Below are 25,470 nucleotides of genomic sequence, written 5' to 3'. Positions count from 1 at the left end.
GGTTTCCTGTCGTGCGGCTTATTATCGCTGACGTGCGTTGCATAATGCATAAAACAATCTGCTCTCTATTTTTAATGAGCATGAATATTAAATCTGCATGTTGCTCTTTGGTTAGTGTTGTATATTCATGTCGCTGCGTATGTTGGGTCATGAAATCGACCTCTGCGAGAGCTTCTGAAGAGTTTGAGACTCTGATCAAATCTTTTCGAAAATCATTAATGAAAAGACTAAACAGTGTCATTACAGCAGGAAGCTGCTTGACTAAATGAGATGTTTATACTCGGGTTCCTTTACATTTAAGAAACACTGACTCTGACTCTGTTTCCGTTCCCTCTGGTTTAGGTTTTATCCTGGTTAATCTGTTTATGTGAGGCTTTGATCCCCTGTGATTTAGTCTGTGTTAACACAATATCCACGTCCACAGGAAGAAACTCTGCAAGACAGAATATAAAAGGTGCACATAAACTCTATATTCTCTCTCTATCTGACTGAATGATGCGTTGCTGTTATTGAAAGCTAAAGACACAATGACCCCAACAGTAGCAGGGAGTCGCCTGCTGCTGGCCATTATCTTGTTTGCATCAAAATATTCTCTCAGTGCTGTCTGACAGTGAGGTTGGGTGAAAGATATTGTAGATCCTGATTACTGCTGTTCACCATGTATCTGTCTCTATCATCAGTATGTTTTTGCTGAGGCTCCTTTATTTGGATGTAAAGTCCCAGATGCAGCCACAGTGATAAAGTGATGATGTCATAACAGAAACAGTTCTGTGGAGGGTTTTTTTTTGGTGTTTGTTTTATACAGCGTCCCCAGTGGATGAATCCTGATTACTTCAGGGATTCTCTGATGTTAAATCAAATCAAATCAAATCAAATAGTCTTTATTGTCATTATATAGTTCACTATACAATGAAATTGAAAGTGCCACTGCATAAGGTGCATAGTTATGACAATCATAACACAAAACAACATGAGTAAAAACATTTAAAAAATACCGAGCTAAACAAGGACAAAAACAAGAACAAGGACATGTGATGTAATAAATAAGTATAAAAATAAATAAATGGCTACTTAAAATGCTATAATTTATACATGAGGTAAATTGAGTGTTTAAATAAATTAACCCTCCATGGTACGCATTATGATGCCAGTTCGGGGAAAAAAAAGTGTGGAGTGTTTTTTTTGTCTTAAAATAGACTAAATAAACATATTCTAAAGAAAATTTATGATTTTTTTGTGGGAAGTTTTTGGGGTTTGTTGCCAAACATTGTACCATAACGATGCACAAGTGAAAAAGAGATGTTTTGAAATGAATTTTAACATAATTTATTTAATAAACGTGTAAAAGATTCAGTAGCTTTAACAGGGTACAATACATACAATTTTAAATTTAAAAACATTATTAAAGGAACTTTTTTAACCGGTTTCTTGTCTGAATGTTTGCTGTAGGCAACACTGTAACATTGAACCAAATTAAAGCATTGCTATTGGTTCCCTATACTCTTCCCTCTTTTTTAAAGTATTGCATCTCTCAAAAACATGCATTGTAGAAATCTGACAGGCCAAAAATTGTTATGTTGCCTGAGGGCAACACTGTACCATAGAGGGTCATCTACTGGATGGATTTGCACCAAAATTGGTTCAAATATTCACGTTGGCCAGATGTTGAAGCCTAATTATTTAGGTCTCCAGCACAACAATGCAGATTTTGTTTTTATTAAAAAATCTTGACAGCTAGAGCATTAGTGTTCAATATAATAGTGGGTCACACCCCTTTCAACTAATTGCCCAATTGCACAGCCCTTAAGAGCTGCATATCACGAATGCTGGGTCTTGTTGGTTTTCTGAGAATCTACTGCACCTACTGGTACCTTGTTTGCCATGTAGCAATAAAAAATATACTAAAAACCTGGATTAATGTGGTTAGTCACATTGGACTGCTATTATTTTGAACACTACTGTACACTACTGGTCAAAAGGTTTAGAACACACCAACTTTTCCAGAATTTAATTGAAAATGATGCAGTTTAATGTCTCAGTCTACTCTGAAATTAATGCACATTTAAAATTCTTTATTGAGCATGATAGTGTTTTGAAAATAAAAAAAAGATTCAAAATCACATTTTATGTTGAACTAAAGGACTAAAAAAAGACCCAAAATGACCAAAAAAAGACCCAAAATGACCAAAAAGACACAAAATGACTTACAAAGACATGAAAAGAATTCAAAAATGGACAAAATAGCCCGAGACTCCATAGAGTTAAGTTGTTAACCCATTTCTTGTTCCCTGAAAAAATACCTACTTGCATAATTCTGAAATGTACATTATCTTTCAGTTTTGGTTAACCTTACCTTTTTTTATTTACCTCTGGCAGTTCACCACTTACCTTTGTACCCTTTCAAGCTGTTCATTTGACTTGAACTGCTTGAATTTAAATAAAAAATGGAAAAATTGGGGTGTTCTAAAACTTTTGACCGGTAGTGTACATATTGAAGCGAGGCTTCCAAGCTAATCATATGGCAGCAACTCAATGTATTTAGGCATGTAGACATGATGAAGATGAGCTGCTGAAGCTCAAAGTGAGCATCAGAATGGGGATTTGAAGTGACTTGAACATGGCATGGTTGCTGGTCTGAGTGTTTCACAAAATGCTGATCTAACAACCATCTTTAGGGTTTATAGAGAATGGTCCGAAAAAGAGAAAATATCCAGTGAGCGGCAGTTCTCTGGGTGTTATTGATGCCAGAGGTCAGAGGATAATGGGCAGACTGGTTGGAGATGCTAGGAAGGCAACAGTAACTGAAATAACCACCAAAACCAAGGTCTGCAGGAGACCATCTCTAAACGCACAACATGTCCAACCCTGAAGCAGAAGACCACACGGCCACTTTATTAGGTACACCTTGCTAGCTAATGAAGTGGCCAGTGAGTCAAACCTTTTACTGACCAATTGTTACCACTATTCCAAATTTGCATCACTAACGGTATTGCTGTTTGAACCTCCTAAGACCCAAGCTTTTGTTTGGTATGTGTTGTTAGTTTCTCCTAGATATTTTGGATCAGTAGGATCTGATAAGTACAAAAACTAAGCATTGTCTTTGAACCGGAAGTTGTTTTTGAAAAAAACCCTCTTATTTAAAGAACGATAGTAAAAGTCTATTCCTTTTCAAATGAATATTTACTGATTAGCAGAGTCGTAGCTTGTTGCTATTGCTTAAAATAGTCAAAGTTGCACAGAATATCAAACTACAAACATTATTAGGCACAAATAAACATGTTAAAACCATAAAATCTGATCAGATTTTGTACCTGGTCCACTTTTTTTCTGGGGATTAGCTGTTGATTGACTTTAGCAAGATGCTGCCATCTGGTTTTTGCACTCATTGATGTATTGTGCTGTAATTGTGAGTGTGTAATACTGGGGACAACATGTTATTGTTAAGCAGAATTAAGTATAAGGTCTAGAAAACCTAAAATGAAATGTCCACATATGAGGACACAGGGTCACAGGAGGTTAATGCAAAATATTTGAAAGCCAGTATTGCATATTTTTGTGTAGTTTATTCATCACAGACAAGGTGTCTAAAGTTCTTTAAAAGATGCTTCCACATAAATAACCTAGGTGACCTCAGACGGAATGTGGCCGTGAGTATGGACTTCACTGCTAATAGCAGGTGTGATACTGGCCGTTGGTGCTGATCAGAGAACTGGACGTGCATACCACAGTCTTGACCAGTTTTCCAGCAGTCAGCTGAGTCTCCAGGACCAGTGGCCCAGTTGGTAGTTTGGTTACCTACTACTCGGAAGGTCGGTGGTTCAATCCCATACGGTGGCAGCCTACATGTCCAAGTATCCTTGAGCAAGATACTGAACCCCATGCTGCGTTCATTTGTGTGTGAATGAATTCCCAATGGTGGCAGGTGGCAGGTGTGACCTGGTAGCCTCGGCCACCAGTATGAATGTGTGCACTGCAAAAAAAGAAAAGTTTGGTGAAATCAAAATTTCAAGGCAACAAACTTTTAAGTTGTCCAAATTTTAAGTTGGACAATTAAACTAAATATTTTAAGTTTTGTTTTTTGAGTTTGTTCAACTCTGAATTCAGATTTTTGTCAACTCAACTGTAAGTTGTACTAACTTATAATTTTACATTGTAATAACTTTTAATCCTTACTTCTGCTAACTTCTGCAATGTGCTGAATTGGCACGATTGTAACGCCGCTATGAAATGTCAGCTAGTGTTGCAACCACAATTTTTAGTTAGCATTGATACGCTAATGGCTACTCTTGTAGCTGTAACAAGCAGCGCCGCTAGCATCAGTTAGCCGCTAGCATCAGTTAGCCGCTAGCGTCAGTTAGCCGCTAGCATCAGTTAGCTGCTAGCTTTCGCTAATGACCGAATTTCACCGCTTTCCCACATTTCACAACAAAGAAATAAGAGTTAGCAGAACTATTGTCCCTTGTTGTGAACCCCAACTTAAAGATATAAGTAACAACAACTCACCAACTTGTTTTTGAGCAGACAACTGGCTTCCTTTGTTGTGCTAACTTACATTATTGCCCTAAATGTCAATAATTTATATTTCCAAGTTTTACCAACTTAAATCACCGTTTTAGGCCAAAAAATACAAGTTGGCTTTTTGCAGTGTGTGAACATGTGAATGAGCGTAGTGTGTAGTGTAAAAGCGCTATATAAGTGCAGTCCATTTACCATTTAGCCAAAAAATAGTCAGTTTCATACTGTAACCTTTGTTACCACACATGTTTTGAAACCAAACTCGTTTGGTCTTCGCTCTCAAAATGATGTACAGATGCTGGCGCCATGAGTGAGAACGGAGTTAGGTAGGAAAGCTTTTAATTACACCGCTCCGTCCTGGAATAATTTGCAAATGGACTTGAAACTGTCTGAGCTGATCACTATCATTGAATTCAAATCGATTTTAAAGGACAAAGAAATTGCTTCCCTTGGTCAGTGTGACTGCTCTGTATAAGCTGGCAACTGATGCTCAGTGTTGTTGTGATGGCTGTATTTGTGTGTGTGTGTGTGTGTGTATTTATTATGTAAATTCATATATATATATATATATATATATATATATATATATATATATTTACACTACCGGTCAAAAGTTTTAGAACACCCCAATTTTTATTTAAATTCAAGCAGTTCAAGTCAAATGAACAGCTTGAAAGGGTACAAAGGTAAGTGGTGAACTGCCAGAGGTAAATAAAAAAAGGTAAGGTTAACCAAAACTGAAAAATAATGTACATTTCAGAATTATATAAGTAGGCCTTTTTCAGGGAAAAAGAAATGGGTTAACAACTTAACTCTATGGAGTCTTGGGCTATTTTGTCCATTTTTGAATTCTTTTCATGTCTTTAAGTCATTTTGTGTCTTTTTTTGTCATTTTGTGTCTTTTTTTGTCATTTTGTGTCTTTTTTTGGTCATTTTGTGTCTTTTTTAGTCCTTTAGTCCAACATAAAATGTGATTTTGAATCTTTTTTTTACTTTCAAAACACTATCATGCTCAATAAAGAATTTTAAATGTTGCAAATGTGCATTGATTTCAGAGTACACTGAGACATTAAACTGCATCATTTTCAATTAAATTCTGGAAAAGTTGGTGTGTTCTAAAACTTTTGACCAGTAGTGTGTATATATATATATATATATATATATATGGGTAATTGTGGTTGTAACATTTTGGGTTTTTGTATTAACATAAGATGTAACTTGGTGATTAGTGAACTTTAGAGGTGATGGAAGGTGGTTCTTGTTGCTTTAAGAGCCTAACTTGTTATTTCCGTCTAAAACGCAACACAGTCACATTCATTCTGCAGCCAAAGTCGGACCAGTTGATTGGTAAGAGACGTTGTAGCAGCAGGACCGTCTCAGAGCAGCAAGAGACTGAAAACACAGAAACATACACAGCAAGACAGAGCAGCGTGTGTGTACGTGTGTATGTGTTCCCTCATCATTTTTGCAGTGCTTGGGTTGTTGTCATGGAAACAGTGTTTCTTGAGCTCCGGACTACCGGATGGTTATGAATATGTACTGTTTGACTTCCTAATTTATGTCAGAAAAAAATACAAGCACACATGATCAAGCGTGTGATTATCTCAGCTGTGTTTCATAAATGTAAATTCACCCAAAAAAAAGGTTTCTTTGTCTTTCACTTATGAGCTCCTGATCTAATAGAGCTGTATAAAAACTATAAAATGCAGTGTTTACGTTTGTGGCTGCACAATTACATCAGATATAATTTAATTAGTTGCAAGTCATTTTCCAAACTTATAACCTGACGTTTTTTGTATGATTTAAAATCCAGTCCTGTGGGTTTGAACAATGCTTGGCTCTGCAGCATGCATTTTTAATGATGAATCCACAGGTGGGTCACGCAGGGTCCCCAAAGTTAATATCCTTTTATTATAAAGGTCAGAACACTGGAACAAGTGGTTTATACTGCCATTGTGTCTGTGAAAACTTTCTGCCTGAACTTTTCTCTTCAACACTAAGGCCCCGTTTACACGAGGACGCTCGCGAGTAAAAACGACAAAATATTTTATGTGAAGTGCCTTTCGTTTAGACGGTGACGGCGTTTTGGGGGCTTAAAGACACAAAAATCTGAAACCACCTTCCAAAGTGGAAAAGTTAAATCCGCTCCGCCGTAGCGTGTCGTCTACACTGACAAGACGCAAAACTCTGATCTGATCTGCTCACGTCACGTATGTGTTTACGTCACATACATGCTCCAGTACAGGAAAATAAACAAACGTGGGATTATTTCCATGCGTCGGACCTTCAAGCTGCTCTGGCAGCTCTAATAAACTTACAGGAGTCTTTCCACCAAATGTACAGGATATGTACAGATAGTATTAGTGAACAGAGAAGGATCTGGAATTACCTCCGTTACATTTTGGATGCAGCAATTGGTCGGAGGCGAGCCAGACGGCTGTGAACGAGACCTGGGAGATCTAGTGATGGTGGAGAACTTTGTGGAAGGAGTAGCTGATGAAAATGTGTGGCGTGAAAACTTCTGCATGCCCAAAGATGCTCTTATCGCTTTAAGTGATGCCGCCTGGCTGCATACAATCAAATTTCACACACTTTTGCGTCACCGTATGCAGCAGATTTCCTCCCGAAAATGCTCGTCTAAACGAGGAATAAAAAGTGAAGACGTGACGCCACTTTTGCGTCTTCTGTTGAGACCGTCCTCGTGTAAATGTAGCCTTCAACTAAAAAAACAACAACTAAATAATGATCAGACAATCCTCTGCTTTCACACCTTTTCCTGTAAATTCAGACTTACTTCAGCAGGAGTTTCAGGAACAATCCTGCAGTAATATGGGGAAGTATGACTGCATGGGACGCTGATGAAGTATCCGACCCTAACTGATAAACTCGCAGGCTGATGGGGTATTTATTTTGCAGCCAACAGATAAGAGATATTCTGTCAATTACCCCGGCAGGCGTGAAATGGCCTTCGCACATCCTGTTTAATGAAACGGCCGAAGTGTGAGTGGGATTCTTCACGCGTGGATCCTCCGACGTGAAGTGACACAAACCAAGTTGTAACAATAATGATTTTGTCATTGTTGAGGAGGGAGGGAGGTGGGGGGAGTAGAGACAAGCGTGTGATTGAGCTGTCAGGGAGGACATGGTTGTTTGGAGTTTTGTTTAACACAGAAACTGTGAAAATGTATATTAAGGTGCATGCGTAATTCAATATGAAAAACCAACTCCTTAGAGTGCGTTTTAGTCACAATACATTTTAGGCGAATGAAATGTTACAATAAACTTTTATGTCAGAAACGTGTGTTTGCCAGGTAGCTTATTTTCTGCAATGATCAAAATCCAATGCAAAAACCCCAAAGGCAAATTCTCAATAGACCCCATGGTGATGCTACTTCTGGGTTGGCCTAGCCTGGCTAACACCAGACTAATCTCAAATGAGATCTAGTCTGGGAACCAACCGTTCATTTCTCCGTAGAGGAGGTGTGGTTTACGATCCTCCGGAGCCGTTTATTGGACGCTTAGAATGTCTATCAAAGCGTCTGTAGGTAGCTCTTAGCCAATCAGATCAGTTATACCAGATGACGTAGTAGAGCTACAGAATTGGATGTTTGTTGTGTGTGTGTCTGTGAGAGAGTGTTGCTTGCTGCTTTGCTTCTCCAGTTCTCGCTTTCTGCAAGATTATTTATTTTTACGCTTTATTCCCCCTCATGTCATTCAGCCACACACATCCACTGATTTTATGGGCAATAAACAAGCTGCTGCGGGTCTCTCGGCGACTCTGCTGTCCGCGGTAGCGGGGCTATTAGCCGCTACCGGTGCTAATAGCCGCTAGTGGCGCTAATAGCCCCGCTACCATAACGCCGGTGATCTCGCTACGAGCCGGGGGACAACGGAGCTGCCGAGAGACCTTTCGCCTTTCAACTTTCGCTCTAAACTATTTAAAACACCATCTACAGCTAAAGAGAGTTTCGCGTCTGCAGCAGCCATGTTGGATCCGTAAGAAAACTACAAGCTTCCAAGTGCCGAGTAGTACGCGTCATCGTTTTACCGTCCCTCCCCGCTCTGTGACTGGATCCTAAAACAGGGCTAAGAAACTGCCCTGGTTGCCAGACTGGACGGAGGTTCGAAATTAAATTTGAGCGAGCAAGGCAGTATGGGTATGTAGGTTGGCCTACAAATATACGTAATTTCTCTCCATTTAGGAAGACTTTAAACTACAAATTGATACCGTAAACCCATTAGGAAAATGTTTCCTAAGGTAATAAATCAGAAGTCAGAGTCAGAAGTAGGTTCATTTTCTCATAAACTTTTATACATAAAGACTTCTTTTTCAATCAGTGGGGTCGCCCCCTGCTGCCAGTTAGACAGAATGCAGGTATTAGGAACTTCCGCATTTAATAATAAACTTGTGTTGAAAGTTTTTGTATTGAACCTGGTTTTTAAAGGGAATGACAGCTGACATTTATGTTATGCCCAAAACATACCTATGATTGAATAAGACACTAAATACAAACCCTTTGCCTCTTACTTTACTTTCACTTTCACTTTCACCATGTTACCTGTGGCACTCCTTCACATGGTTGCATGGAGTTTTGTATTTGAAAACTGTCAGTTTGGGGAGAAAATGTCCGCTAAAGGTGTAATGAACTTTAAGCTTTTTCTTAGCTTATTCCCTTTTGCTACAATAACCGTAAGGGACCTTGTTAAAACAATGTGATCGTTCCCGGTTAACGGTGAGTCGCCAGGTTGAGGAGAGGCTTCACAAACTGACAGGAGAGACTGACAGTGACGGATATCCAGAGGCTGAGGTGAACTGATTAGCAGGAGACATTTCTGTTTTTAAAATGGGTGGAATTGCATGTTGCATTACAGCGGTTAAGCATATTTTATCATGTTCCATTAACTGAATCTCATTACCATTATAATCCATTCTACGGACATCAACATTTAGTCAGTTAAGTACCATTGTTCAGCTAAAAAAACTTTTAGTCAATTGAATGTATTTTGTGTATGTTAATTTAAAATTAAAGTTGATTTCTAAATAAATGTTGAGACTGGGACACTCACTTCAGAAATTAAGGCCCTATTAACCCAAACATGCACATTTGTACACAAAACAGTAAATAAGATCTGAAATGTCAAGGCCTCCATTCAATACTTGTTTGGATATATCCATTTAAGTTAAACTTTATTTCAAGTCAGAGTCTATTTAGTAGTGCTGTGTCTGTAGTAATTAGTGGGATATTAAGTAGATTTTTTAATTATGTCCAAATGAGGTTGTGTGTGAAAGGTGTAATACTCTTGCGTGTTAATATATAAATTGTATATTGGGTAATACATGGATGTACATTGAGATATAAAGAGACACAGAAACGGTTAATTTAACACAGAGACGCTATCTTTCCATCCGTATTATGCTTAGCTGTCAGTTAATAAAGTTTTGTTTTTACTGTTTTTAATGGATCAAACTGATGCAGAAGAAAGGGATTAAATCCACTTAGCATGCTAATCGTGAGATAGCACATTATGCAGTATGCTGCACTAAAAGTACATTAACATGAACCCAATTAGCTGATATACTATATTGCATGTAAGTATCTCATATCAAATGATTATGGGCATTACGCTAAGCAACATGAATGTCATCCCTGAATTACATAGTAATGCAACATAAGAAGTGAATAAAGCTAAATCTCTGCTTAGCATGCTAATGACGCTACGACAATGTCTGCAAATCCATAAAACACTTACTTTTCATTAGGTACGCACACCATCCAGCACATACACATTGAACACTGATATAAGCTGGAAACTATTTTAATATTATTGGAAAATCAAACCTTGTAGCGCACTTTAAAACTCTGAAAGATAGGTAGGCTAAATAGACTTACAGATGAGATGAGTCAGGGTGGAAATCCAGAGAGAATTCACCTATGGCTAAGCCACACCCCCAAACGCGATGAGCCAATCACAGTGCGCATAGCTAACTCAATACACTCGGACATTCTCTGCTTCCACATCCATTGAAATGCATGGGAGTTAGTCCGTTTTCAGTCGTTTTTATGTGTTTTTTCTTGAGATTTTAAGTTTAAAATGGTCAAACGGTGTGTGCATGGGGTACATGCAACTCTGACACCAGGTATAGCCCAATAATATGGGAGCAGTAACCCGGTTCCCTATGGCAGTGATTCCCAACCGCTGTTCCGCGGCACACAAGTGTGCCGTAAGAAATCAATATCTATCAATATCAAAATCAATATCTCCTCATTAATGACTGGAGACAAATCCAGCGACTCCGTCTTAACGAGCGGTAACGAGGTCGGCCGGCTTGTTAACAAGAGCCTCTTGTTAACAAGCCTTAGCGATCTCTGTTTGTTTACAACAAGCACCGGAGTGAGCGGTGTCAGTGGGGTGAAAAGACGAGTGAAAACCTCTAACCTGTTAATGAAGGCCCTTTTGGTGACTTCCAGATGATATTTCATTTTTCTGTCTCCAAAAATGATTAATTGCCTTCTGTGAAATTTCTCTGACTGTCACAGCTGCCATAGCGCCCGTCACCGAATGTTGACAGTTTGTCCGAGTGAGTGGAGGGGGCGGGGCTTAGCCATAGGTGAATTGTGTGACCAGGTGTAGGCCTATCACACAATGGAGCTCCCCTAAAAGGCGTCCAATCAGATAGCCATATTAAAGGCGGCATGTTTGATCATGCTCAAATGAGAACACACATATAATAAAATAATCACCATCACAACAATGCGGTCTCGCATTTGAATGAACCTGAACACAGTGTCAATATAATGCAACAAAGTTATGCGCAAGCTTCCACTTTTAAGAGCAAAGAGGATGATGACAGGCTCAGGATCAGAGGCAGAAAGCACATAAGTTGGGAAAATGTTATAATATTTTGAGCCGCGTTGAACAAAAATTGCAGCAAGTTTAAATGAGCGTGGAGCTAAACAACCCGTCATCATAACACAGGCTGGAAAAATGGAAGAAGATAACTTCTTCTACGCTTCATTTTAAGATGAAGTGCATTTTGAATAGCCTGCATTTATTTATTAATTAATATTACAGTTTTTGATTTTACATTTTACAAAGGAAATGTTTATTTACACTTCTTTATTGTGTGGGGGGAAAAAATGTAATTGTGTTATTATCAGACCGCCATTACATTTTCATCTCGCGCACCCCCTAGTGGCAGCCCTGCACCCCCAGGGGTCCACGCACCACACTTTGGGAATCCCTGCCCTAGACACACACACACACACACACACACACACACACAGAGATGCTTCTTGCTTTTATAGATTGATGGGAAATATTACATATTTAAGTTAAAATAAAAAATTCACCTGATTGAATATTGCACAGTGTGGAGACAGTGATGACATTCCAACTTATCGCTACAGTGTGTGTGGGACAAACAGCCCTTCTGAAACGTGCGTGTGTGTGTGTGTTTGTGTAGCTGACCTTTTGACCCCACTATATTTAGACTGCTTAGTTCTGCTCTATTACATGTTCCACTGACTCACTACTGCTCACCGCCTCATGTGTCCTTGTACTTACTGTATGTGTTGATAAAGTGAGTGACATGTGTCCTGTCCACAGTGAAGAGAATGTGTATATTGCTTTATATAAACTTTATTTATATTTCTGTGTGTGTGTGTGTGTGTGAGCAGCCCTTTCTGAACCCAGAGGGCGGCTCTGATTGCGACGTCGTCCTGCTGAACCGTTGGAGCGTGAGAAATTTCGAGGTTCAACGAGGCGACATCGTCTCCGTCATGTGAGTAACTTGTTTTTCGTGACCACCCCTTTATTAAATTTCCACGCCATCCTCACAAGGTTGCATAAACATACAAATAATACATGTGTAAGCACAAAAAAGGAAGGCAGGAAAGGTTATCCTGGCTCTTACTCCCCAGCCCTCTTACTGTTTCACAAACTGGGTTGCAAAATTCTGGGAATTTTGGAAACTTTCCATGGGAATTAACGGGAATAAATTTGCAAAATTGAAGATTGGCCATTAACAAGGAATTTAAATATAGTGGGAAAATATGGGGAAAATATTTTAATATGATCTTGACTAAAACAACCAGATTTCATGCAAGTACAACATTTACATCTTGAATGGGACTTTTTGGAGGGGGGGTCATTTTAATGTAATTTTGAATGGGTGTGGTCAATATGTTGTTCAATGAAATAATTGATTGTTCAATAAAATAATTAAAACTTGATAAACTTTTACTTACAAACAAATCTGTTGAAATGTTTTTTTAATTTTAATATTTTTACATTTCTCCTTATCACTCATTAATATGTTTATATTTATGTTTGGATATGATACAGTTTGTTTAAATTACCCCCAATTTCCAGGTAATTCCCATAAATTTCCATAATTCCCATGGAAAGTTTCTGATTTGGAATGTTTTCAAAATCCCCCAGCTTAACTTCCCATGGAAAGTTTCGGGTAATTCTCAGGCCAGCTTTCTACTTTAGATGGACTTAAAACTTAGTTTTCTATCATTATTCATCCAGTCAAACCAAATATTATCTTCTCTGAGATGTATAATATGGACAACATAACATACTCCAGACAACAACTCTCTGAAAATATACAGAATATCAGACAATGAAAGTCAGCTGAAGTATTTTGAAAAGTTTAGCAGCAATAGCGTATTATTACAACGTTTGTTTTGCTCTTTTGAAACAACTCTGCTTTTGAAAGCTCTCTCCTCTGGGAACAATAGCAGCGGTCTTTATCTGGCCCTTCATAGCTGCAGAGAGATGAGTAATTCACACAAATGATATAATTCTTCTGTCAAACTGTCAAACCCAAACATTTGCTCTGGCAGTGATTTCTCACTACTTTCAGCGAGGTGACACCAGCTCGTATTCAGAAACACATTTTGGAGGGAAGGTGTGTCCTTATATGCTTATTTTTTCTTTGTTCTGGTGTTTTTTTGTCTGCTTGCTTTTGTTCATCAGACATTCGGATGTTAATGACAAGTAGCAGTGTAGCAAACGCAAACAGCACTAACGGCAAGAAGATAGTTGATTTGTTTCAACGTGCGGCTGATCAAAAGCTTGTGGAATATTTAGAAACATGTAGAGGTAGTTTGACATCTGTCAGCAGAGAGAGGTGAGCTGCAGGGTCGCTGACAAATCATGAAATAATTGATTTCAGTGGGATTCAAACCCAGCAGCCTGTTGCACCAACTGAAACACTGTGATTGAATGTGGTAAAGGCAGCACTTACTATTTCATAGGAACTATACATGTTTTTATTGTTTATTCAATTACAGTGTAACTTAAGTAAATTGATCAAATCATTCGGGCAGACGGCACTAGGGACGGGGGGATGTGTCCCCCCCAGATTCATCGTGATCCCGTCCCCCCCACTTTCAGCTACAAACATCACCGGTAAAACAGCGGATCAATGTTCTGTTAGTTGGACTATTTTTTTATTTATTTATTTTTTAAATTATTTTATTTTTATTTTTTAAAGAACAGTGGATTACTTATTAGGAGCCACAATATGAAAACAAAACACTAAAACACAATTCTAGACAACAAAGACTCAGGAACATATTTACAAATTAGACAATGTACACACAAATAACATACAAAGAATAATATAAAGGATAACTACAACAACAAAACACAAAAACAACGATGCACCAGTACAAAGCCACACGGCGAAAACAGACAGAGGACCACAAAAACAAAAAAAACAACAAAAAAAAAGAGTTGGACTATTTACATTGCAGCGTACATAGAGAGTCTGACTGCTATTGGTGCGTTCAAGGTCTACACGAATGTCAGAATTAGACGTTGTTCCGAGCTCCAAGTTCCATAAATCACCCAATTAGGTGTAACGGTAAGAACGCGTTAGACCTGCCTTAAAAATAAAACACATGTAGCTTTCAAAATAAGAGCCATGGATGTGTTAGCAGAGTCCACCATATAATTTACAAGAAGCCTGTAAAAATAAGATGCCTTAAATAAAACAGAACCCTTATTCTCCTTTACGATAATTCTCTAAAATATGCAATGATTAATAGATTAGAGAAGAAGATTGGATTCGTAAATTCCATCACTGCTCTTACAAAGTCAAAGTTACACTGTTCAAAGCATTTTACACACTCATGTATACTGCACATTTGTGGTGCAACTACAAGGCGAACAGCATGCACAAACTGAAGGTGGCTTATAATGATGCTTTGTGATTACTGTTAAATAAGCCAAGATGGCACAGTGCAAGCCAGCTATTTGTTAGCCTGGGTGTGCCCACTTGTGAAGCGCTTTTACGTAATCTGATGTATATATAAATTTGCCTTGTACAGTCCGAAAATAGTGTGATCGTTGCTCTTACTAATCCTCAGGTTAGCTCCACGCGCCTCTCCTCAGTATATTGGAGACACTAGCGTAACAGTTTATTTTGGTCGGTCTGAAGATCATCTTTTTGTATTTTTTGGTTTCTGTCATATTTTTGTCTGCTGTGTTATTTATTTATTTGTATCGTTCCTGTTTTTAATATCTTTCTCCTATGGACCCTGAGTCTTGAATAAAAAAATTTGATTGATTGATTGATTGATTATGATGGAATAGTGGCATTAGAATTTGCGAGAGGCATCAAATTTAGGCTTTTAGAGCAAAGATTTCTCCAGGGAATATGCCCCTGGATCCCCCTACTAAGTTATGGAATCCCCATAAAAGTCTCAGAAAATCCTGTGGGAAACACTGGTTCTAAAGCCTTGACACCCTAGACAGACAAGAAATTGCCCAGCAGTATGTTCAGGGTAATGAAAGGAGAGGAGGAGAGACGTTTTTGAGTCCTTCGTGAGTCAGTTTCAAGTCAGTAAATTTGTTTGGTTGCACTGGGAATTTCATGTACAAACTTCATTTTAATTATGTAAATATGTTAGTTATTGTTTACACTACAGTTCATTTAAAAATGTTTAAATAAAACACATTTTGGTTCAGGCATGGAGTGGAAAAATAACTAATTTAGTTGAAATAATTTGCTGACAGCTTCTTCCCCCCCAGTTCAAAAATCCCATCTGCGCCACTGGATCAAATCCCATCATTGTTGTAGATAGAGCTACTTCCCGTTGTAAGAAACCTCAATAGACACACATGACTTATCCATCACTTCTGTTCTACGTGTTGTTTTTCTACTGATGGAAACATGGCCAATGTCTGTGAACTTTCATCTTGGTGAAAATATTCAGAAGAGGTCATTAGCAGATTCTGTTAATATCTATCAAGCAATTTAGTTCAGTGAAGTTGATTTCTTTTGTTTTAGTATGAAACCCATTTAAAAAATAGTTTTTGTCTAATCCTAGCCCTTCCTCTACCCCTAAACCTACCCGGGCTTTTAAAAAGTTAATGTTCAAACTGATGAACTTGTAAATATAACTATAACTATATAAATATAACAGCATTCTCGGTAACACTTTCTATGAAGACTACATCTATAGTGCATTATGAGCGCATTCATAGTGAATTATAATGCTCATTATAATCAATCATAATGCATTATGACTGCATTCATAAACACATATAAAGCTTCATGATGCACTATATCAACAGTTATAAATATAGCTTATAATGACTTATAAATCCAAGTGTCTTATGAGTGCTCTTGACTGGTTATAAACTACAGGCTGACTGATGAGGCTTATAATACATTACAACTACTCATACCCCTCTATACACACACCTCAACATTCAATTGTTATAAGGACTCATAGGATGCCATAAGTATAAATAAATGATCAATGTATGCTTTAAGTAAAGTGAGGTTGATATAGACGCATCTATAATGCAGTATAGCTAATCATGATGTTTCATTGTTAGCTATACTGCATTATAGATGCGTCTATATGAACTAGTAGTTGTAATGTATTATAAGCCTCATCAGTCAGCCTGTAGTTTATAACCAGTCAAGAGCACTCATAAGACACTTGGATTTATAAGTCATTATAAGCTATATTTATAACTGTTGATATAGTGCATCATGAAGCTTTATATGTGTTTATGAGTGCAGTCATAATGCATTATGATTGATTATAATGAGCATTATAATTCACTATGAATGTGCTCATAATGCACTATAGATGTAGTCTTCATAGAAAGTGTTACCGCATTCTCTTTTTTTTTTCTCCGTGTTGCACGTCATCCCAAATTCTTTGGAATTGGGGTTGTATTTGTTCGTGCACGTTTTATTTTAAATTGCTATTGCACATCCTGCAGAAAACCTGTCTGTGTAGCTACAAGCACATCTGAGCCTTCAGGATAAAGTACTGGTGTGCTGTGGGACGGAACAGTTTTGCTGCTTTTTTGTTTTGTCATTACAAAAGCACCTGCACCGCTCTGACTGTGACACCGCACAGATTACAGTACATTCTTGTGCAGCAGGGGGCATTTGGAAGGGAGCTGATATCTAAAACTTTGTGTCACCAACATGCTTCCTGTGCACCTGAACCACCAACAGCTGCCAAGTGAACATAATGGGAAAACAGTGCGACACGAGTAGGTAGGGTTTGGTCCAGTCAAACGGTGCAGAACAGCATCACGGTGTAGGTGCGTGACGAGCTGTCGCGGCTCATTAGCAAAACGTCGCCTGAGATTTACGACAAGGTTTTCTGTCTGAACGCAGCCCTGAGGCCTCTCAGATGTCTGTCCTCAGTCCCCGTGAACGCTCTGTTTCTGTGAACGTCACACACACTGAGTCAACCTGTTCAACTCGGGGCTGCCTCCGCCCCGTCGGCTCCTCCGAGACCGGCAAAAGCGAGATTTTTACACGAGGAAATTGACAGATCTGTCTGCCGTTCCGAGCTGTTTGATAGCGCGAGGACGCTGCTGTCAGTTTTTTCATTTGAGGTGTTTGCTGCGCAGCCTGTGGAGAACACAGGCTGGTGACAGGAGGACAAACCCACTTCCATAATTACCCCTCGATGGCAGCCTCTCTCTCTCTTAGTGACATTCTGTTTTGTTTCTGAACGTCTATTTCTGGCAGCACAGTGAGCAGGAGACCAGCTCCCAACAGTAATTTAACCTAAAGTGAGCTGCTCACATTTAGCTTGTGTTGTGGCTGAATAGAAGGCGGTTCGTCCTTCCTCTGGCAGAGGTTAATGTTCCAGCGGTGCAGCATCACACAGCTGGACAGGTACTAAACACACAGAGGTAAAAAACGGAAATGGAGACACTGGTTCTATGAAGTCCATCTGAGCACAGAAACACTGTGACATTTAGATTCGGCCTTCCGTCCTCGTGGCATTATCAGCTCCGTACACCTTACCCCTCCTCCCCCTCCCGGCCTCTTTGTGTGTTTGTCTTCCGATCTTCGTGCCACCTGTTTACCTGGCAGCCCTTTGAAGGAAGGGATTTTTTTTCCTCAAAGCAACAGATAGCTGAGTCCTCCACACGTAAATCAGATCTGTATCGTCACGCCTTCTCGCTGGGGATTTAGTTAAAATCCCTTATAAAGCCGCATCTATCATCTGCCAAGAATATCGCCTCGGATTTAAATTTCAAATGTGATACAGCGACGCTGCAGGGGAGACTGACTCCTGCTTATAATTGGCACTCATTTTAAAGGAAAATTGTTCAAGGGAATATGCCAGTCCACCGAGTAATATCTTATTTACAGAGCGCCTCTCATTTTCAGCGCGTGCTGGCTAAGGAAAATGATTGTGTCCCTGTATTTCTGAGGGCTGAGCGCCGCCATGGGTGTTTGTCATGCTCTCAATGCAGACCATTACAAACCTGATTGATTTTATGTTCGGCTGTGAACAGAACCATTTGCCTCTGAGCGGCCTCCTGCAAAACATAATTTTCTGGAGGGCGGGGAGGAAGTGTTTCTGGGCAGTTATGAGAGATGTATCGAGTCGCCTGGTTTTTTTTGTTTATGTTGAGGTGTTTTGACGACAGCCATCTTGGATCAGCAGTGGATGGAGAGGGGAGTTGTAGCGAAGTTCCATGAATATTCATTTTAAACTCAGGAGTCATGGAAACCTTCAAAAGCACCAAGCTTCATTCCTCCAGTAACATGTGAAAAGGGTATAGAAATGAAGGTGGAACGTAACACTGGGAGGTTCTGGTTAAAATCAGGTTTTTATTAACCAGTAAGAGTAAACCTTTTACAACAAAATCTAGCAAAAAGAGGCTGTATGGGGCTGACAATATGCAATACAATATACAACTAACATAAATTACCAAACTCTTGGCTTACACAAAATACTATAGCACAAAAGGAGGTCAGCAACCATAAGCTTACACAAAACTAAGAGACAAAACAAACTAGGATTTTAAACAAAGGGCGTCCAAAGTCTTGGTGTTCATTAACAAACAAAGTTGTAAACTACAAAATTAACAAAGTGTCCTAAGATAACACAATGTCTGAAACTCCTCAGACAGTCGAACAATACTGCAACACACACACACTAACACAATACTCTTAATTTACACAAATTGACCCAACAGCAAAGGCAGACTGTTCACTGTCTCACAGCCGCCATGAACTGTGGACACATGATCCTTTTATAAGGTGCAGCCTGTTGATTGATGTCCTCTGATTGGCTGCCTCGCAGGAATCTCTGCCGCACCAATCACAGACGAGTAGGGACAACCAGGAAGTAGGAGGTCTCTCAGCTCCAGAAAGGTCCAACCAACTCCAGGCAACCTCACAGCTGAATTTACATAAATGCAGAATGATGCAGGGAAACAGTACAATAAAGAAAGAAACGGCAGGCAGCCGTAACAGGAGGATCTCAGTGACAGTAGGCGAGCATCTGTAGCTCCGAGCTGCTGACTGCTGAGTCTTGGGTGGATGCCGACTCTGTGCTCAGCTGGTAGAAAGAGGCACTAACACAGCCCAGCTTACAGGTCTGAGACTACCTGGTGGTGACATAAGGTCTGTAAATGGCAAATCCACCCCATAACTATAATATGTATCCAGAGATGGGAATTGATAAGATTTTATTGATATCAATTAGGGCCGGGACTTTAACGCGTTAATTAAGATTAATTAATTACACAAAAATGAACGCGTTAAAAAAATTGACGCATTTTAATCACACTTTATTACATTATTGGTAAAAAGTGTATTACATTATTGGGAAATGCACTTTATTACATTATCGGGAAGTTATTACATTATCAGGTTCTATTACATTTTCAATGGACTCAAGTGCAGATTTTTATTGCATTATCTGGGTTTTAACATTATTGGTAAAAAGTGTATTACATTATCGGGAATTTATTACATTATCAGGTTTTACAAGCCTTAATATAAGGTTCAAATGAAGGCTCTGTTCATACTGAATTAAGATTAATTAGTTACACAAAAATTAACGCGTTAAAAAAATTGGCGCATTTTAATCGCACTTATTTTTGCACCGCGGAACGTTTCTCACTGGATGAGTTTCAGGCGGACCGATTATACTGGAGCACCAACTAGCGTTGATGAGTTCAGACAACAACAAACCACAGTGAACATGAAGGAAGAAGCTGATGAGACCTTTGGTTGGCCCCGTGGATGATGGGACATTTAGTTACTAAAAACCAACGGATGGAAGCGTCCATAAGAGCATGGTTGTGTTGCTATGCAACAAGGAATTCACATATCACCGCAGCACATCCAGCCTCAAGTATCACCTCAATGCTAAACATATAGCAGCTAGCGGCTAGAGTGGTAGCTAGCGTGGATTGTGTTTTACTTATAAAAAACTATATAAAAAACCAAAGTATTCTAGTTTCCAGAAGGTCTACCTACCTATAGGCTACCTGGATTTATGAAATGTACTATATTTCTAAATATGCTATTGCTACACCTAATGGCAAATATTGCACTGGTCTGTTGGACCTGAAAAATAAACAATATTTTTGTTGCTTAAGCTTATGTATTCAGTCATTATTCAATGGTATACTAAAAATCCATGTGAAAAAAATTGCTTCTCACTGTTCTCAGGTCAAATATTTATATGCGATTAAAATGCGATTAATTAATTACAAAGCCTCTAATTAATTAGATTCATTTTTTTAATCGAGTCCCGGCCCTAATATCAATGCTTCTATTGCTCCAATTCCTCATCGATTCCTTTAGTGGTTTCTGATCCATTTTCTGTGTGGGGAAGAAAATAGGTCAGAGTAGACCCAAAGTCTGACTGTCTGTCGAAGGGACACATGCGTCAGAGATGTTTAGTTTTTATTAATGTTTAATCATCATTTATAAACCATATATAGGCCATTTAGAATGGTAAATACATAATTTAGTAATGTTTAACTAACTACATCATTTATAAATGACAAATATATGGTATATTAATGTAATTCTATAGTTACTTTACCATTAACAAATAATTAAATTGTAATTAATAGTTTATCAATAGTTTAAGTTGCACTCATTTTAGCATTTTAACACCATATTAAGCATGTTAATGATTTTTGAAATGATTCATATACCTTTTAAGAAATTGGTTTAAAACATTTAAAGATTAAATATGTTTAGCACTTTGTAAATGGTTAATAATTGGTCTATAAACCATCTATTAACATCACTTAGTTGGTGATTGTGAAGTGTTACCCTTAGTTTCATCTCACAGCATAGATGCATGAGTTGTTTTGCAATGTGCAACTGTCAGAAATAACATGCCGGTATTGATAAAAGGAAGCTCATTTTGTAAGTCAGGGTCCCTGCAGTGCACAGGATATACAAATACGAGACATTCTCTCCTGTTTATTAATTATAATCTTAATCTTTGAGCAATAACACCTGCTTTTTCTCTTTTCTTCTGTCAATATGTGCTTATAAGAGGCAGCATGAGCTGCAGCTTGTGAGCTCCAATTTGCACTTTTGTTCTTCTTTAACACTTTTAAAGTTTAATAATGTTGCTCAGGCTTGTTCAAATAGAAGTATTTTCCTACTTTGTATTATTCTGCAATTTTAGGATGAGCTCTCTGGATTTCTCAGTAACTGGAGCAGTGGCGTTTCTAGACCAGTTTTACTGTGGGGGCCAAGGAGGGGCCAGTGTTTAATCAGAGGGGCACATTAAAAAACGTCAAAAATTATATTTAAGCATTCAAAACCTTTATTTTAGCTAAAAGTCTCATTTAAGTATATTTGGAAGAACAACATTGATTGAAGCAATGAGACTTACCAACAATAACAACTATTTTTGTACGACAATGACATTTCTCATTTTTGTGCATTACTTTTTTTATTTTGAAAGTGCAGAACAGTGAGAATGAACTGAGAACACAAGCTTTTATTGCACAATTCAACCATTATACAATGTACACATTCTGGGTTCATTTTGTGTACAATGAGATATTGTTTGAACAAAAATTAGGTAAAATTGTTCCGTCATTCATTGTTATAAATTAATCATTTTATTATTAATTTGACACAGGGGCCACAACAGGGGCCAAGGGCTTCTTCACAGGGGCAGTGGCCCCTGGAGGCCCCTGTGTAGAACCGCCACTGAACTGGAGTTTAGGTGTCTGGTATCCATCTTGACTTTCTAATGCAGGCCCACTGAAGTAATGCATTCAGTGGGATGAAGAAAGGAGACTACCGTGACGTACACTACCGATCAAAAGTTTGGGGTCACTTAGAAATGTCCTTATTTTTGGAAGAAAAGATGAAAAAATGAAAATAACAGACATACAGTGTAGACATTGTTAATGTGGTAAATGACTATTAGAGCTGGAAACAGATGACTTTCTTGTGTAGTGTTGAAAGGCTCATTAATCATTAAAACACCTGTGCATTATGTTAGCACAGCTGAAAACTGTTCTGTGCTGATTTGAGAAGCAATATAATGATCCTTCCTCAGGCTGGTTCAGTGTAGGAGGTAAAGTTGGAGATTTGTACAGGTTAAAATGATTATTTCTTCCCTTGTCAATGTCTTTACTTTATTTTAGATTTAGAAGAGTAAGACTGTTTGTTTTCATGGAAAACAACAGACGGGTGACCGCAGCTTTTGGGCGCTCATGTAGATGCGCTAGATCAGTAGTTCTCAACCTTTTTGAGTCGCGACCCCCAATTTAACATGCATGTTGTCCGCGACCCCCGCTCACTGAACACAATCTCACATGCACAGTTCAGATCACCCAAAAAAGAAACAAATGACCCAAAAAAGGAAACAAAATGACCAAAAAAGACACAAATTGACCACAAAATGACCAAAAAAGACACAAAATGACCCAAAAAAGAAACAAAATAACCAAAAAAGACACAAAATTACCAAAAAAGAAACAAAATTACCAAAAAAGTCACAAATGGACCACAAAATGATCAAAAAAGACACAAAATGACCACAAAATGATCAAAAAAGACACAAAATGATAAAAAAAAAGACACAAAAAAAGACACAAAATGACCAAAAAACACACAAAATGACAAGAAAAACACACAAAATGACCAAAAAAAAAAGACATTAGGTGACCAAAAAGACTAAAACACATGAACACTTTAACACAGTGGAGACAGAGCTGACTTCCAAAATGATTTGGCGACCCCCAGAAATCATCTCGCGACCCTAATTGGGGTCCCGACCCCAAGGTTGAGAATAGCTGCGCTAGATAACAAAGAAACTCTAGGTTCACAGGAAAGATAAAAGAAACAGAAGGCAAGTGATAGGGACGACAAACACAGATCACCATTGGTACAACTTTTCCAGGTTGAACAGCACATAAAAGAAGAGAAGGGAGAAGGGTCACGTGATTGCTCTTGGATAGGTTGGTATTTGGTTGGTAAGAACTTGTCGTTTTCTGTCCCGTTGGCTTTATTTACACCGAGCTACTTGAAGAGAGCACTCCTGTGAGCTGGCTATGGGCTTAAGTTTGTCTCATTAATACCTGTAAACGCACAGAGGGTGATCTACAAATAGTTGATTACTTGATTTGCACACGTGTTTAGCTATCCACGAATACAAATTTCTTGTATTTTGGTTTTTACAAATAAGTGTGTATTTGTAAATATATTCTGTATCTGTAAATAGACAATTTTCGATTTGTAAAAACAAAAAAGCCATTTGTAAAACTGAAAATTCTGTTAGTGAAGTGTGACTCAGCATTTGTGAATCATCAATCACACACACGCATCTCTTTCCTCAAAGACGCATTTTTTGAGATCTTCTTGACAAGATCCACACAGATCCACAAACAAACAGCTTGATGATTGTGATTCATTCATTCATTATTCAGTGATTCACAAATGTCCCGCCCTCCTCAACAGTAGGTGGCAGTGTTGTTATGTGTATTGATGGAGCAATGGTTTGGACTTACACTTAACTTTCGATTTTGCGGTAAAGCCATGGTACATAAGTAAAATGGCAATCAAAGGTAGCCCCGCCCCAAATCATATGATTCTTTATCTTCTATTTTCTTCTAAATGGGGCCATTATTAGAACTATTAACATCAAATTGTCTTAAAGAAGATTTTTTACTAGTGATTGAGACCATAGTCTTGTCCTGAAAAAAAATTCTGAGGTAATAAATCAAGTGAAAAGTTTTCAAATTTTACACTGAAATGAATGGGCAGATTTTTTTTTTGCAGCCAAACTCAGCGCCCCCTGCTGGAATTTTCGGTAGAATGCAGCTTAAGGCACTTCCTGATTTGCCTCCCTGCTCAGACCCGGAGGTTGCCACCTGGGGGTGAGACAAAAGTCCGGCACTGCAGGTTTAAGGTTTTATTAGTTGCTCTGAGAACGTTTGTAGCGAGTGTTTTCAGAAGTTGATGCGGGAACAGAACGTGACGTGTCTTGGTACACACAGTCGTGACAAATTTAGTCTTTGGCTACTTGAAAAATTAGGAACAATTTAAACTTTAACATAGTATGATAACAGGGTTATTAGAGAAAGTATAAGCTTGGCTGCTGTAGGTTTCACTCTCACCTCTGTAATCCTAAACAGCCAAAGCTCAGACAGCTTTAAGGTTCAGAACTAAATCAGGAGCTCCAAATCTTCTCATATGAAACGCCCTGACAGCATTCAGTCGGCACATCTTCATCCCTGCGACAGTTAATTTTAATAAGCAGTGTCATTTGAGTGCATTACAAAGACTGTCTTTCTTCCTGTTATTTTTCTCCTATTTCACTACATGCCTCATGCTTTAAAGTCTCCAGAGATCAGGACAGACACCCAAACCTCATTTTCTGTTTGTTTTTTTGTTTTTGTTTTTCTGAGTTGATTTTTCACAAATTCTAAAACACACTGGGGGGAAACAAACAACAAAAAAAACAGGAAATGAAGTACAAACTGTTCAGGTGAGGAAACATAAAAAGCCTGTGGGGTTTCTAAAAACATCTCAACCTGAACAAGACGACAAACAGAGATGCAAATGACAGGAGCGGAGAAACAACAATGCAGAAATAACAAGAGAGGAAGTGAAAGGCATGAAATACACGAGCCCCGTGTCTGAGATGTAAGAATAGAGAGAGCATGTTGGGTAATGGAGTTATAATTTGTTCTGTTTCTTTGAGTGTATGATGTGGCGGAAATAACAAATTACATTTTTGTGACTCTTACTTTGATTTGTTTGAATAAATTATTCTTGAGTTTTCTCATGATGTAACCCTCTGTCCTCTGATAACATAAGTGAGGTGTTCATACAGCAATTTTATGTCTGAAAGAGACAAAAAACCACAGCAGAAGCTCTTGTCTCCAGATCAGACTACATAATATATTGTATATTGTAGTGAAAGACAAGCACTGCATCATTTGAGGGGTTCAGGATGTCCTGACAAAAAGATGAGCATGTCAGAATACCCTTGCCTTCTCTTGCTGACTTTGAGAAGTTTTATGATGTGTTTGGTGGCATTTACCAACTATAAACATGGTGAAACTGTGAGGGCAAAAGTTACATGCTAATCTGATAAAGATTTAGTGGAAGACACCTTCTTTCCAAAGGTCATGTGTAGAGATGGTCTGATCAGGTTTTTTGGGACC

At 38.5% G+C, this 25,470-nt stretch overlaps 1 protein-coding gene across 3 annotated transcripts in view; it reads left to right on the top strand.

Annotated features, from left to right (window-relative positions):
* immp2l (inner mitochondrial membrane peptidase subunit 2) overlaps positions 1-25,470 on the top strand; it is a 244,774-nt gene that overhangs the window by 28,642 nt on the left and 190,662 nt on the right. For all 3 annotated transcript variants that reach the window (XM_059334920.1, XM_059334918.1, XM_059334917.1), the window contains exon 3: positions 12,195-12,298. In XM_059334920.1, coding sequence (XP_059190903.1) covers positions 12,195-12,298 — 104 coding nt within the window. The remainder of the gene's footprint in view (positions 1-12,194; positions 12,299-25,470) is intronic.

Source organism: Centropristis striata, chromosome 6 (assembly GCF_030273125.1).
Source record: "Centropristis striata isolate RG_2023a ecotype Rhode Island chromosome 6, C.striata_1.0, whole genome shotgun sequence".
Taxonomy (NCBI): Eukaryota; Metazoa; Chordata; class Actinopteri; order Perciformes; family Serranidae; genus Centropristis; species Centropristis striata.
The sequence above is the reverse complement of the archived record's forward strand: the minus strand, read 5'-3'. Positions and strand labels throughout refer to the sequence as shown.